This window comes from Chlorocebus sabaeus, chromosome 24 (genome assembly GCF_047675955.1).
Source record: "Chlorocebus sabaeus isolate Y175 chromosome 24, mChlSab1.0.hap1, whole genome shotgun sequence".
In the NCBI taxonomy this organism is placed as follows: Eukaryota; Metazoa; Chordata; class Mammalia; order Primates; family Cercopithecidae; genus Chlorocebus; species Chlorocebus sabaeus.
In genome coordinates, this window is record NC_132927.1 from 52541133 (window position 1) to 52557257 (window position 16125).

The window sequence follows — 16125 nt, forward strand, 5'->3', positions numbered from 1 at the left end:
CCTGGACTTCTTTTAGTTTTGGAGAACCTACTGCAGGTAAAGAGGAGTGTTAGTATCTGCACAGTGCCCAGCACATAGTTCTTAATAAATGGGGGGGGCAGAGTTTTGTCAGGTGGCTGTATGGATAGTTGGATTGTTGGCTGGCCGTGTGGGTGAAATCCATAAACCAACTGTTTTGGTTTGGTTGTTTTGGTTGCTAGTATTGGGATTTGCTGTTAAAGGTGTAATACTTGGTAGTGGTGTTAAGAATTGCTGCTGCTCAAACAGCAGATGGTGTGATTGGCGTTCTGGTAGAGGCAGTGGTATTGTTAAAGGCACAGTCACAAACTTGTAATAAGGAGACTAGTGCTGCAAGCAGTTTTTCCCAAAATGAGAGATTTGTTGATTGTGAAGGATAGTTTTTCTTACTGTTATTACCAAAGAAAATGATAAGTAGGATTTATCAATTGCTACATACAGGTCAGTTGCATCTGTGTGATGCATAAGTCACCAGTTGCAGTTTTTGAGTGCAAAAACTTTTCATGGCAGTGTTTTAGTTTTCTCCAACTCAAAGGAAAGGTCAACTTGTAGTGTGACCTTTCCTTTATTTTGGAAGATAATTTGGTCATGCATTACCATTTTAATTTTTCTTTCTTTAAGCTCTGAAATAGCAAAGTACTGATATCTTCTTTTCATATAGGTCAGCTTCCTTTGTAAATAAAGTATTTTTTCTTTGGGAAATCTTATTTTAGTTGCAGTAAGGATGGCAGATATCAGCCTGGTATGCAAATATTATACATGTTTCTTAATGAATGGATGAAAAGTTTCGTAGCTTCTACTTTCTTCATAGACCACTGGCATAGGTGGTAGGAGATTAAGAGTGTGGATATTAGTGTCAGGCAGACCTGGGTGAGAATCCTGGCTTCACCCAGGCAAATGGCTTAATCTTCCCATACCTCAATTTCTACATCTTTAAAATGGAAATATCAATACTTTTTAAATTGGTTGAGTGGGGATCAAAATGAAATAATATATGTAAATATTTAGCATCCTGGTAAATTTTTGTTATGTAGTTACTGCCCTACCCCGTCCTTAGGATAACTGCAATTTTTAAAACTTTGAGTTGGCTTCCAGAGTCATTTGCTAATTAGATGCAATACAGATTCTTGAGGTGCTTAAATGGCCTCAAATGGTCTATAAGAGGAGGCATTTGGACAGAGTTGGGGTTAAAAAAAAAAGAGAGACAGAGAGACCTTCCTGCCCATTTAGAGAGTTGAAATAGGATAGGCTGAGCTCATTTGTAATTCATTTTATGTGTTCACAAACGTTATGATCTACATATCAGAGTTGTGTGCCCAGCTGGCTGTGCCACTTGACAAGGAGTTTCAAAGAGTAAGAAGAAGACTCACTTCATGCTATTAATTTTGACCTTTGGAGCCATAATAAACAGCCTGAGGTTTTACCTCAGGGCTTGGGGGAAGGAACCTTTTATTAGTCCTGTATCTATTGATGCTGGGAAGTACAGTGTTGCTTTCTCACCTCTTTAGTGCCTTAGTTTGGGTCATGTGTGAAGCAATGTTTCTGCTGTGGTATTGTCTATAAGGCTGCCCAAGCCTATTGGAACTGCCCATTGTATAGTACACAGTTCTTGAATCTTTTGTCCTCTATTGGAGGGTCTCATTGACAGTGGCTGTCAGCTGGCTGGCATCTTACTGCCTAAGTGGAATGATAAAAGCATTTTCTCTCTCTCTCTGTTTTTCCATTGTAACATACCCATCTTTCCAACTGATGTGAAATGATTCGACTCTTATGGGTGGCATGAAATAGCTTCATGATATGCCTACTTTAGCCCCGCTAAGGGAATTAGATTAGGGAGAATTTTCAGGTGCCGGTGAGCAGTTTGTCACAGACTACTGAGGGTTAGATTTAAGTGAAAACCATTAGTGGAATTGCTAGGATCGCTTCCTGTTAGATAAGCCTCCTCTGTTTCCTATGATAATTGTGAAGTGGTTTTTTTTTTTTTTTTTTTTTTTTTCCTTCCTAGCTGCTCCTAGTGCCATAGGCCTAGATCTTTTCCCAGGTGCAAGTCTGTGAAAATATTTCCCGTTCTGACTGCTTAATAAATGTCAGTAAACCCTAAAGGTAAAATCGCATGTGAGAAAGGAGTCTCACATTTGATCTAGGGATTAAATCCCTAGATTTAATCCTCCTTTTTCTCCTTTTACCCTAGCACTTACTTGTTCTCTGATTACAACTCAGTGTCTCGGAGTATTAATTCTTTCTTTAGAAATTGGCCTTCCTACTATGTTGTGAGCTCCTGGGGACAGGACTTCAGCTCAGTCATCTTTTATCTCCCTCTGCACATCCAGCATAGTGTGTTACATTGGGTAGGGCTCCATAAATTTTTGTTAAAAATAATTGAGGTGAACAGATTAATAATTAAGGAGAATAATTGGAATATATGATATATATGACCTTTGGTCCCTAGAAACATCAAATTTTTTCCTGGTGTTACTTGTTTGTGTTAAAGAAAAAGTATAGAAAACAAATACACTTTTTACATTGAAATTTATTAACTTTCTAATTTTTAATTTTTATGGGTACATAGTAGGTATATATACTTATGGGGTACAAGAGACGGTTTGATATAGGCATGTAATGCATGATAATTACATCATGGAGAATGGGATATCCATCCCCTTAAGCATTTATCCTTTGTGTTACAAACAAACCAATTTTACTCTTTTATTTTAAAACGTACAGTTAGATTATTATTGACTATAGCCACCCTGTTGTGCTATCAAATAGTAGATCTTATTCATTCTTTCAGTTTTTTTTGTACATATTAACCATCCGCATTCCCCACCACCCTCGTTACCCTTCCCAGCCTCTGGTAACCATCCTTCTACTCTCTATCTCCATTAGTTCAATTGTTTTGATTTTTAGATCCCACAAATAAGTGAGAACATGTAATTTTTGACTTTCTGTGCCTGGTCTATTTTACTTATTATAATTATCTCCATTTTCATCCATGTTGTTGCAAATAACAGGATCTCATTCTTTTTTATGGCTGAATAGTGCTGCATTGTGTATATGCACCACATTTTCTTTATCCGTTCATCAGTTGATGGACACTTAGGTTGCTTCCAAATATTGGCTATTGTGAACAGGGCTGCAGCAAACTTGTGGGTACAGATATCTCTTTGATATACTGATTTCCTTTCTTTTGGGTATTTACCCAGTAATGGGATTGCTGGATCATAAAATAGTCAAAAAAGACTCTATTTTTAGTTTTTTTGAGGAACCTCCAAACTGTTCTCCATAGTGGTTGTACTAATTTACATTCCCACCAACAGTGTACGAAGGTTACCTTTTCACCACATCCTCACCAGCATTATTAGTTGTATTTTGGATGTAAGCCAATTTAACTGGGGTGAGATGATATCTCATTGTAGTTTTGATTTGCATTTCTCTGATGATCAGCGATATTGAGCACCTTTTTATATGCCTGTTTGCCACTTGTATGTCTTTTGAGAAATATCTGTTCAAATCTTTTGCTCATTTTTTGATTGGATTATTAGATTTTTTTTCTATAGAGTTGTTTGAGCTGCTTATATATTCTCATTAACACTTTGTCAGATGGGTAGTTTGCAGGTATTTTCTCCCATTCTGTGGGTTGTCTATTCACTTTGTTGATTGTTTCCTTTGCTGTGCAGAAGGTTTTTAACTTAATGTGATCCCATTTGTCCATTTTTGCCTTGGTTGCTGTGATTGTGGGATATTACTAAAAAAATTTTTGCCCAGACCAATGTCCTGGAGATTTTTCCCAGTGTTTTCTTATAGTAGTTTCATAGTTTGAGATTTCAGATTTAAGTCTTTAATCTACTTGATTTGATTTTGTATATGCTGAGAGATAGGGGATCTAGTTTCATTCTTCTGCATATGGATATCCAGTTTTCCCTGCACCATTTATTGAAGAGACTGTCTTTTCCCCAGTGTATGTTCTTGGCACCTTTGTTGAAAATGAGTTCACTCTGCATGTGTGGATTTGTTTCTGGGTTCTCTGTTCTGTTCCGTTGGTCTGTGTGTCTGTTTTTATGCCAGTACAATGCTATTTCAGTTACTATAGCTCTGCAGTATAATTTGAAGCCAGGTAATGTGGTTCCTTCAGTTTTGTTCTTTTTGTTTAGGATAGCTTTGGCTCTTCTGGGTCTCTTGTGGTTCCATATAAATTTTAGGATTCCTTTTTCTGTTTCTGTGAAGAATGTCATTGGTATTTTGATAGGAATTACATTGAATCTGTAGATTGGTTTGGGTAGTATGGACATTTTAATAGTATTGATTCTTTCAATCCATGAACATGGAGTATCTTTCCATTTTTTTGGTGTCTTCAATTTTTTTATCCATGTTTTATATGTTCATTATAGAGATCTTTTACTTCTTTAAGTTAATTCCTAGGTATTTAATTTTATTTGTGGCTGCTATAAATGGGGTTAATTTTTAAATTTCTTTTTCAGATTGTTCACTCTTGGCATATAGAAATGCTACTGTTTTTTTGTGTTGATTTTGTATCTTGCAACTTTACTGAACTTGTTTATCACTACTAATAGTTTTGTGGTACAGTCTTTAGGTTTTTTCCAAATATAAATTCATATCATCTACAAACAAGGATACTTTGACTTCTTCCTTTTCAGTTTGGATGCCCTTTAGTTCTTTCTCTTGTCTGATTACTCTAGCTAGGACTTTCAGTCCTAAATTGAGTAACAGTGGTGAAGGCGGCCATCCTTACCATGTTCCTAATCTTAGAAGAGAGGCTTTCAGTTTTTCCCCATTCAGTATGATACTAGCTGTGGGCCTGTCATGTATGACTTTTATTATGTTGAGGTATGTTCCTTCCATACCCAGTTTTTTGAGGATTTTTATTCTATATAAAAAAATGAACTTTTCATTAACTTTAAAAATGAGTGATTTTTGAAGGTGAACTATTCCTTAAACTAGCTTGCCATTGGCAGACAGACTGTTTTCTCTCCATAGGAGTGACTCTAAACATCTTTGTTCCAAATCTAAAGCAGTCACTTCAGTTATTTTTTTGCCAACATTGGTTCTATTAAACATGCATGTATTTCTCAAAGTATTTTTTTTTCCCTAAAAGTACATTCCTGCCCCAAGGACATAGTGATCTGCCCAGTTTCCTAAGTAACACTGCAGTTTTAACAACTCACCTGATCTTTCAGTTACCTGCAGTAAAAAAGAAAACAAATGTTGTGTTTATGCTCGGATAGAAAGAATCCTCTTTCCATTAATTGTTAATCTTCAGCATTCACCTTCACACAATAAGAATTTAGTGACTTTTTCTGGGATAAGAATTTTTTTAAAAAGAGTGTACTTTTTGCTTTTAGTGCTCTTTCTTCCAACTCTGCCCTGGCAAATGCCACCACAGTGGGGAAACTATCACACTCTTAGGGGAAGTACTGATCCCACACTTACACTGTGAAAGAAGCATATGCCCCAGGTTTTACTGGCCTGAGTGAAGATTGTCCCTGAGGCCCTGATCAGATGAAACAGAAAAGGCATAGCCTGTCTTTTCTCTAATTGCGTATATACTGGGGAATAGTATTTTTATCTAAGTGTATATTAATTTAATCATTCTATTATTCTTTAGGTTGAATAGTTAGATCTGCATTATTGACTAGGTTGACTCTGGGAATTTGGTAGATTTTTCAACTCAGTAATTTTCAAAGTAGGTAGGTGCTTATCAGAATTACCCAGGGAAAAATTTAAAAATAAGTATGTTACTGATTCTCCTCCCACTCCTGCCCTTTTATACACTATGCCTAATTGAAAGATCACTTCCCCTAACATGTTACATGGTTTGCAACCCAAGAACAACCATATACTACTCTTGAAAAATAGTTTTGAAATATCTTGTTAATCTTTTACCCTTTCTACTTGCAGGAAGGGTCTCTGTGTTGGTGAGAAAGAGAAGCTTAGACTCTTTTTATCCTTTTTGTTACCGCATTTGTGCTTTTGTCCCTCTTTTAGTTTCCATTTTGAGAGTAAACAGTGATGCTTTCGAAGTAAAATAACACACATTAAATAAATAACACGTTAAAAAGAAAAGGAGCCAAGTGGTTGTTAAGTACCCCTAAATGAAAATGGGGTTGGAGAGGTGGTCAACCTCTTTATTTTTCCTTCCCTTCTTTAATTTTTTATGTCTGCAACCCTTGATGATCTGGAATTATTTGGGGATAAACAAAAAACTGGAACTACCTCTTCGATAGGAAGCCAAAGCTGTAGCAGTTGCCTTACCCACATGCTAAGGTTCCCCAAAATAATACAGGCGGCCCTACCAGCCCCACACGTAGTAGTATTCTTTACTCCTGAGCAGGGCTGTGCTAATATTCTGGACGTGCCATGCTGCATGACAGCTTCTGTTTCCTGCCTCTGAATCCTCTTGCTCTAAGCACCCAGCTTCCTTCTTCTTTTCCCCAGGCTTGTTCTTTTTTTTTAGTTCTTCTTTTTAAAATTTTATTTTATTTTAAAAAACTGACACATAATGGTTGTACGTATTTATGGGGTATACAGTGGCATTTCAATACATACAATATGTAGTGATTAAATCAGGGTCATTAGCATATACATCTACTCAAAACATTTATCATTTCTTTTTGTTAGAAGCATTCAATATCCTCCTAGCTATTTGAAACTGTGTAATATATAATTGTTAACTATAGTCACCCTACAGTACTGTAGAATGCTAGAATTTTTTCCTCCTATCTAGCTCTAAGTTTATATCTTTTAATAAATCCTTTTTTATCCCTCCCTTCCCATACCCCAACCGGAGGTATCCTCTGTTCTACTTTTTACTTCTATGAGATCAACTTTTTTAAGCTTCCACTTATGAGTGAGAACTGATGGTGTTTAACTTTCTGTTCCTGGCTTGTTTTCACTTAACCTAATGTCCTCTGGTTCCATCCATGTGGCTGTGAATGACAGGATTTACTCTTTTTTTTTTTTTTCAATGCCTGAATAGTATTCCATTGTATAGCAGGCTTGTTCTGGGTCCTCTTCCTTCTTTGTCCTCTAGGGTTCTTTCCAAGTAGATGGGGCTTTCACATAGAAAAATAGATTTTCCCAAGCTGCAAACTCTAGCAGTACTAATGTTCACTTAAAATCAAGACAGAAGCAAAATGTCTTACTGTCCTATTATAACAGTTTGACCGTTTCTCTTCTTCCCTCCCCAAATCTTGTCTAGGAAGGGACATAGAGAAAAATGTCCTCGTATACTGACTGCTAAGATATGATGTTATTCTACCTCCTATGAAATAGCTCTCCAACCTCGAAATGTGTCTTAAGAGAAATGTTTTAAGAGGGAAGGATCATTTAAATTGAGTTTTAAAAATGAACGTACCTTCTCTTTATTGATACCCTTGTTTCTTTGTTATTCATATTCTGTAATCTGAAAAGCTGCACAGCTGCAGGTAGAACTTGACTATAAGATCCATCAAGGCAGAGATTGTCACTTGTTTATCACTATATTCCTAGTGTTTAGTACAGTGCTTGGCAAGAGTAGGTGCTCAGTAAAAATTTAGTGAACAATGAAAGAAGCAACAAAACTGCTTAGTAGAAAGGAAATAGTCCACAAAAGTACATTACTTTTACAATAAAATAATTCACTTAACAAACTTCATTACTTGATTTCTTAGAAAGTCTTCAGTTCTTTCCTGTTGTAAGCAGAGGAATTTACAAAATCTGAAGGATTTAGGATATTCAAGACAACAGTTAGAGGTGGGAATGGGGTGGTAGAAGTAGACCATTTACCACAGAGAGAAGTAATATGCTGGAGGCATAACAAGTCAAGGGTCAATTAATGTAGAGACAATTGACCTGAAGGCTAAACAATATCGCCTAGAGGAGCAGGGTGGTGGAAGGACCACCTGAGCCATTGAACCCCCAATAACACCCTAAGATGTTGCAGTGTAATAACCTGTGTGCGTAATAATAGGTAAGTAATACTTATTCGCAGTTTGCTAAAGTAAATAAGCATTTCCATTAAAAGTTGTTAAAAACTTAAACATTGTAGTGCATAAATTTTTTTTTTACTTCCAAAATGACACTATCATTCCTTGAAAGTGTGAGATAAGTAGTACTGACTAGACCCATAAAAGAGTTGATAATATGGGCCTTTTCCCATGTTACTGACATTTGTCAAGTATGCAAAATGGTGAAAATGATGGATGGGGGCAAATAAAAGGCAGTATTTGTGTAGCTCAAGTTGATACACCAAGAATTAATATCTTAATATACTTCTTGAGTACTTATGCTTCTCATTTTGCGTCTGTCTCATGAAACTCAGCATATTGTAAACTGTGATCTTGAAGAAGCAGTGTTTTTAATTAACTTTTTATTGAAGGATAAACATACAGGGAAGAGTACAAAGAAATATACACTCAATGAACAGTCACAAAGTTACAGTCAAGTAACAAGCATCCAGGTGAAGAAAAAGAGCATTATCAGAAAGAACCCCAGAAGCTCCCTGTGCCTCTTTCTCTGCCTGTCTTCCCCCTCGCCACTGCTGTAGAGCGCCACCATCCTGATGTCTAACAGTAACATGGTTTAGCTTGAAGCAATGGTGTCAACATTTTTTCTGAAAAGCTTTGGAGGTTCCTTTAATGAGCTTCAGATAAAGAGGAAAGAAGCATGACTATACATGACTATGTTAGCCTTTGTTTGACTTTGTTTCTCCTTCTGAATCATGCCTGAGGATAAGGATGATTGAATAAGATCAGAGTGCTTGGATAGTCTCAGTTTGGGTCTGTACTCAAGTCCCATGTTTGTGGAAAAGATGGATGCTGTATGTGTTCCACATTTCTCTGTTTTGAGGAGAAACACAATTTTGTCATGTCAACTTTATTTTCTGCTTGTGTCTGGACTTCAAAGGGAATTACCACCACTCCATTCAGACTGAAATCCTGTCTACCTTTGATGTTGTCCTCTATGTTAATTTGTTATTAAATCAGCATGCTCCCTAGACTTATTCCCAGGATTTTTGCAAGGTATGAAAAAGGAAGTGTTTTCTCTACTTTACACATTTATAATTAGCTATTTAGAATTAACTATTTGGGCTTTCAGAATTAATTATTCATGAGGTATTTGACTTAATTTTCTGTACACGACAGAGTGATCAATAAAAGGTGCTTTGGATGGAATTTTCCAAACCACTGGCTTTGTATTATAAATCTCAGCCTATAACATTCTTCACATTCCTAGTTTCTTAGGATTTTAATCAAATTCTTATGTTTTCCTATTTATAAATTGAATTGACTCTTAAGCTTTTGCTATTTAGATAATTGAAAGTGTGTGTGTGTGTGTGTGCGCGCGCGCGTGTGTGCCTGCGCGCACATACATGCATGCACCCCTTTCAACTGTGCAAGTTATTTTGGGGGTTTTCTGAGTCAAAAAATTTGTCCATTCACCAGCTGTCTTGTTGCCTTTGCTAACCAGGTTTTCTTAGGTTTGTCTGAGGTTCCAGTTTTAAAACTACTAAGGGTCTTGATCCTCAGCTGGGACTACTGATTAGGAGTTTATCTGGTATAATTTTGTATGTTATTTACTTTGGCTAGTTTTTTTAAATTGTAAAATGTACATAATATAAAATTTACTATTTTAACCACTTTTAAGTGTTCATTCAGTTGGCCATTTGATTTTTAGAACTTTTATTCATTCATAGCAGTTTTAATCAACAGCTAATGAGGATCGCCTGTGTGCCTTGAGCCAAGGTTGGTAGATCATTGGAAAATTATCAAAGAAGTGTAAATAAAGTTTGTTCTCAAGATCCCTGTTCTTAATCTCAAAGAGATTAAGCCTTCTTGTTTCATCAGAGAAGCAAGATATATGCACACCAGTTATACATTGCTTCATGGTAGATGAGGCCCCAAATGTTCAAGGGAACACTTTGTGTAAAGATGAGACTCATTTTGGTCTTTAATCAGGGGCAGGATCTGTCTAGTTTGAGAGGGACAAAATCTTTACATACATAAAGATTTTTTTTAGTGCTTTCCACATGGCCAGGCCCTGAGCTGAATACTTTGTAACATACGTAAAGATTTTTATTTTACTTCTTAATTTGCATACAGTACAATACATTCTTGGGGAACAGTGGTGAACTAAAATAGCATACCAGCTAGTTCAGTGTTAAGCCCATTGTCTTTCACAGAATCATTTGCTTTTAAAATAAGCTGAATATTCAGATGAAGGAACATATTGTCACATAATTAATATTTTTATTTTCTTTTTGTGCCTGTAAAATAAAAAACATAATTAGTATTTTTAAAAGTCACAGAAGCCAAACTTACTTAACTTGTGATGTAGACAGTATTAAAAATTCAGATTTACATGGCAGGAGGTTAAACTTCCTATTAAAATTCTGTGCAAATATCTGTGTTCTTGCAGCATTAAACTTTTCAATATATTACCTCTTGGGAGTAAGTATTTCATTAGTGAGTTTAGAACAATTGTGGTTATAGTTTTTATGAAAAATAATTGTATAAAAATAAGCAGTAATGCAACACATATTTATTGAACTTAATCTTGAATGTCTCCTACACTGAAATCAGGTAAAAAGTTTAGAATGGGTGTGTATTGTGGATAAAGAGTGAGTTATTATTAATTCTGAATAATGTTGTCCCAATGCTTAATGGCAAAAGACGGTGCCCATTTTATTTATGTCTGTAATGGGTTAAGGATTTAAACTGGGCTGTAATGTCTTACAATAAGAATTAAAAAGTTCAAACCTTTTTCCTCTTCTTACATCTGCAGACAGGCAAATGTACATTGGGGACCACCGTGTTCACGTGACATCAAGAGGAAGCGGAAACCAGTGGCCACGGCATCTTTGTCTAGCCCCAGTGCAGGTGATTACATGCAGTTATCATTCATTGAGCATGTACCGTGTGTCAGGCACTAAATTATGTGTTTCGTATACCTTTTCATGTAATGTTTGTGATAGTGTAGATCATTTTATTCCCACTTTACATGGGAAAACTGAGACTACAAGAAATAATTAGCCTAGTTCTCGCTGACTCTGAAGTCTATGCTTTTTCTCTGTTACATGACTATCTAGAGTTTGAAACCCTATATTCCACTATCAGCAATCTCCAGTCATCTGAGCTTTTGTTTTAGCACAGACAGGAAATTAGGTCCATGTTAATGAAAGTCCAGGTGAGGTGGCAGTTCAATCAGCAGTCAGGCAGTCACATGGGGTTATTTACTTTCTTATTTTGCATATAGTACAGTACATTCTCACTGCTTTTATAAGTGGAATGTTAATATTTTATTGGTCATGACATTCCTAATTAAAAACTTTTTTAGGCTAAAACTTTTCAGGTTTTTTTTTTTTTTTTTTTTTTTTTTTTTAACAAAACTAACACTAATTGGTAGAAGCCAAAATAGTGCTTATCTTTGGTGGGGGGCGGGGCGGGCAGTGACCAAGAGAGGGCACAAGGAAACCTTCTGGGTTGTTGGCAGTGCTCCATGCGATGAATTTGGTGGGGTGTATGGCTGCTTGCATAGGTAGAATCTGGAGCTGTGCACTTAGGATTGATGTCCTTCACTGTGTGTATGTTATCCTTCAATGAAAAAAAGGGGAGAGTTATGTATTTATTAATATTTCTGTGAGAAAACTGGATATTGAATATGTCATTGAATATTTTATTTTCTTTAGAAAATGCTACCTATTATATAGATCAGAGCAGTTGATAGCTGAATAGAGAGTAAACCTCAGACAGATGGGGAGGGAGCCCTATCCTCTACCTTGACTTAGTAAGTTTTGGTGAACTGTGAAATTGTCCTCTTTGAGCTTCTGTTTGTGATGTCTGCTTGATGGTGGTTCATACTGGACAGTCTTCATCACAGGTCTGATGATTATAGTACCTTTTTTTTTTTTTTTTTTTTTTTAAGTGCTTTCCACATGGCCAGGCCCTGAGCTGAACACTTTGTAAACATTATTTCACCTAATCTTTGCAACAGCCTTGTAAGGTAGACGCTGTTCTTATTCCCAATTTACACATGAGAAAACCAAGGCTTAAATCACTTCCCTGAGGCCACATGGTTGATAAATTGCAGAGCCAAGATCAGACCAGTTTCCCTGTGACTCTAGAGCTGTCCTCTCGAGCACTGCAGGTGTTCTTCTTTTTATATACAGTAGGATCAAGTCCAGACTATGACCCTGCATCAAAACTCAGATCCTCATTCAGTCTATGGTATTGGAAGCATTAAAAGAAAACCACCCCTCTTTTATCTTTTTGTTCTTTTTTTTTCTCCTTAATATCTAGCTTCTGGTTTTAGCTTTTAATTGTTTATAAGAGAGGAACGAACCATTGGGAAGAGTTTAAAATCCTCATTCCATATTCAGGTTGGGAAATGTACGTGTGTGGGGGTGGGTATTAAACAAGACTTGAGCATTAAACATTTCGCCTCCTGAGCCCAGCTCCTCTTCTCTCACTTGTTGACTAAGCCCTGCTTCACTGAGCATTTTCTTTTTTTTCTACCCACAACCTGAGTGCCCCATGGAGGTGAAGGACATAGCCTGAGTCTGTGCCATCAGTCAGTAGAACAAATGGGCTTGCTCTGCCTAACATCGGGCCATCTCGGATTCCACCTCTTTTATGGGAATGAGTGATGAAGAGAGGTGCGTTCCGCTTTGCCGCTGTATTAATACACATCAGGGGCCAGCTCCTGGCACTAAATCACGCTACTGCATACATCTGTTATCGGACTCTTCACCAGTGTGATGAACAAGACTGCAGATAGAGGCTTCCTTGTGTCATTCTTTATAGGATTTTCCTAAAAGAATAAATAGCTCAGATCTCTGCCAACACTCTCCCCTGTCACTGTGATGAATTCAGCTTCTTTCTTAAACATGCAGCCACAAATCTTTTCCCTTTTTTCCCTTCCCCCACTAGTAGAAAGTTTTGAGTTGAAATTGACTGAATTTAAAGATATTAATAAGGGTAGAGAGGTAAAGAGCAGGAAGAAACAGTATGTCTTCCTTGTCTTTTTGTACTAATAGTAACAAAAGGCCAAGGAAAAAGCCATAAATGACCATAGGGTTGTTAAATAGACCCATTTTGAAAGTGTAGCACCTTTATTTTCTTTGTATCTTCATTCTCCCCTCCTTATGGCTTTCTAGCCTGCAAGTGTCTACTGCACAGAACTACATCCTGGATCTTAGTGAGCAAGCATGCTAGCCTGCTTCTGAGACTTGATGCACCAGAACAGGGACTTTCCCGCAAGTGTCTCCCTCATGCTGAAGTGAACTAGCTGAATATGCTCTTAAAGAATGTACTCAGAAAAGAAAAAAAAAGAATTATCTTCTCCAAAATTTGAGATTAAGTAGCTGTAAAAAACATAATAAACCCAGATGAAAACCAGACTTCGTTTTCTTGAAATGATTTTCTTCATCAGAATGGTAGATCAGAGCCATCGGCATGCAGATTCCAATCCTTCAAAAAGTAAACACATGGCTTTTGATAAAGCGGAATTGAGGTGATCAGAAATTCTGTTGAGAACCCAGCTATTTGTGTGAGTATATTTTAGCTATCCCCAAAACTTTTTCTGACCTTTCTCTTTCTGGGATAGGATATGTGTGCTTAGAGTATCATTCAGAAGGATACCGAATAGTTAATCTGCTAATTAGTTACATCAGGTTTCAAATACTAGGTCAGTGACATAAGAGAGAGAAAGAGAGAGAGAGAGATTTGAATTGCCAAATGGATTGTCAGATGCGTTCACAAGAGCAGGACTGCGTATCTGTTTTGCTCACTACTGTACCCCTAGCATCTAAATGAATACCTAGCCCGTGGAACAAACCCACTAGTTATTTGTTGTAAGAATAAATTATTAGAATCTTAAAGGTGAAACAGAGTGATTCCTGATGTACTCTAACCACATGGTTGGATTCAGTAGTTCTATTTTAGGATGTCCCTTTTCTCGGGAGTCATAGGGCAAATTCTTACTGCCCACTGTGTCTTTTTAAAGTTTAAATGTTTTTAAAAATTAAACATGTTTCTTAGTAAATATTGAATGGGTATAAAAGAACGTTTATAGCAGATATGTAAGGAGTAAAGAAGATACAGCAAATATCCATGTACCTACCGTTCACTTTAAGAAAAAGTTAAAATTTTCTTTTTTCAAAAGTTAAAATCTTCTTTAAAAATCTCCTCCCTGTTCTCCTCAGAGGTAAAAGTTATTCTGATTGTTTTTTATCGTTTGTCATTCTTTTGTTTTTTTTCAAGTAGTTTTAGCAGACATGTATCTTCAAGCAATATATTGTCTAGTTTTGTGTTTTTGAAGCCTTGTATATGGAATCAAAGTATGTCATATTTTATGTTGCAGCTTTCACCCGGTTCTGTTTTTGAGATTCAGTCATGCTTTGTCCTGCCAAAATCTATTTTTCAGCTGCCATGTATATGGTATTCCATTGTATGAATATGATTAATATACTATAATTAAATGTTCTTGATGGACATTTGGACCGTATTCCTGTTTTATGCTATTATGGAAAATACTGCACTGTTCTCTGAGAGAACAAGTGCAAACATTCTTTGAGGCCACTTCCCGCTCATTAGGATGGCTGTATCAAAAACAGAGAGCATCTTGGTGAGGATGTGGAGAAATTGGAACCCTTGTGCAGTACTTGTGGGAACGTAAAATTGCTCATTGCTGTGGAAAACAGTATGTAAAAAAAATTCCTCAAAAAATTAAACATAAAACTAGCATATGATCCAGCAATTCTGTTTCTGTGCATATACCCAAAAGAATGAAAAGCAGAGACTCAAAATAGATTTTTGCACACCTCTGTTTACAGCAACATTATTTGCAATTGTCAAGATGGAAACAACTCACATGTCCATTGCTGGATGAACAAAATGTGCTGTATACATACAACAGAATATTATGTAGCTTGAAAGTCTTTCTTATTCAGAATGAAACTGCTACGTGCTACAAATTGGATGAAGACATTTGCTAAGTGAAATAAGTGAGACATAAAAGGAGAAATATTGTATGATTCCACTTTTATAAGCTGCCTAGAGTAGTCAAATTCATAGAAACAGAAAGACAAATAGTGGTTGCCAGGGGCCAAGGGAAGAGGGAAATGGGGAGAGTTATTGTTTAATGGGTACGGAGTTTCCATTTGAGATGAAGAAAAAGTCCTGGTGATAAATAGTTGTGATAGTTACACAGCAGTGTGAATGTACTTAATGCGACTGAACTGTACACTTAAAAATGGGTAAGATAGCAAATTTTATGTGTATTTTACTGTAGTAAAAAATAGCAAAAAAAAAAAAAAAGTTTTTCTAGGGTAGTGCTTTTTTCACTGCAGTTTGGTGACCATGTAGGTATAGTTTTTTGAAATTTATTACCAGTTAAATATGAGTGAGTATGTGTGCCTGAGTTTGTTGTGAGTGCATGTGTGTATGAGAGAAAAAAAGAGAGAGATTTGAGTTGTCAAATGTATTTCCTGCTGCTCTGGTGAAGTTCCAGAATGTTTGAAAGCTTTTGCCCTCAAGAAACTCTTGTATCTAGAGTAACAGCTTTCAAGATATTTTTACATTAGCCCACAATAAGAAATTCATGTTTGAATATGTGTGTTGGTTGCACGTGTAAATCTGAAATTTATCCTGGGTGCGTGCTGATACTTTCTATTTTTTTCATTGAGAAAAAAAAGTAATGGTCATGACCCACTAAATTGATTTTGTGACCTGCAATTTGAAAATTACTGTTCTAGGTTACATTTCTGGGAGTGGAATTATTGGGTGACAGGGTAAAATCCAAACTTTCCTAGGTTTTGCCATATTTTAGTATATATTTGTTCTTAGCAGAGTGGGTGGAGATGATGGTTTGTGCCACTCTGCTCAGGGGCATATGGAAATGTGAAGTAAATGTTTGTTTGTCACAATGACTGGGGAATGTTCCTGGCATTCAGCAGATAGGATCCAGATCGGTGAGTGTTCTGAAGTATACAGGACAGCTCTGCACAAGCCATGTCTCCTGTCCAGAATGTCTTTAGTGATCTTATGGAAAAATATTGGGCCTGATTGTGCTCTTTTTCTGCCATTTTCCTTGTTGTATGGTATATATTTATTG

At 36.5% G+C, this 16125-nt stretch overlaps 1 protein-coding gene across 4 annotated transcripts in view; it reads left to right on the top strand.

Annotated features, from left to right (window-relative positions):
* The window catches only part of GPATCH2L (G-patch domain containing 2 like), a 62628-nt gene that overhangs the window by 33181 nt on the left and 13322 nt on the right, over positions 1-16125 (top strand). For 2 of the 4 annotated variants that reach the window (XM_007987355.3, XM_007987354.3), the window contains exon 9: positions 10798-10892. In XM_007987355.3, coding sequence (XP_007985546.3) covers positions 10798-10892 — 95 coding nt within the window. The other 2 variants (XR_012091014.1, XM_007987356.3) reach the window with 2 other exon arrangements.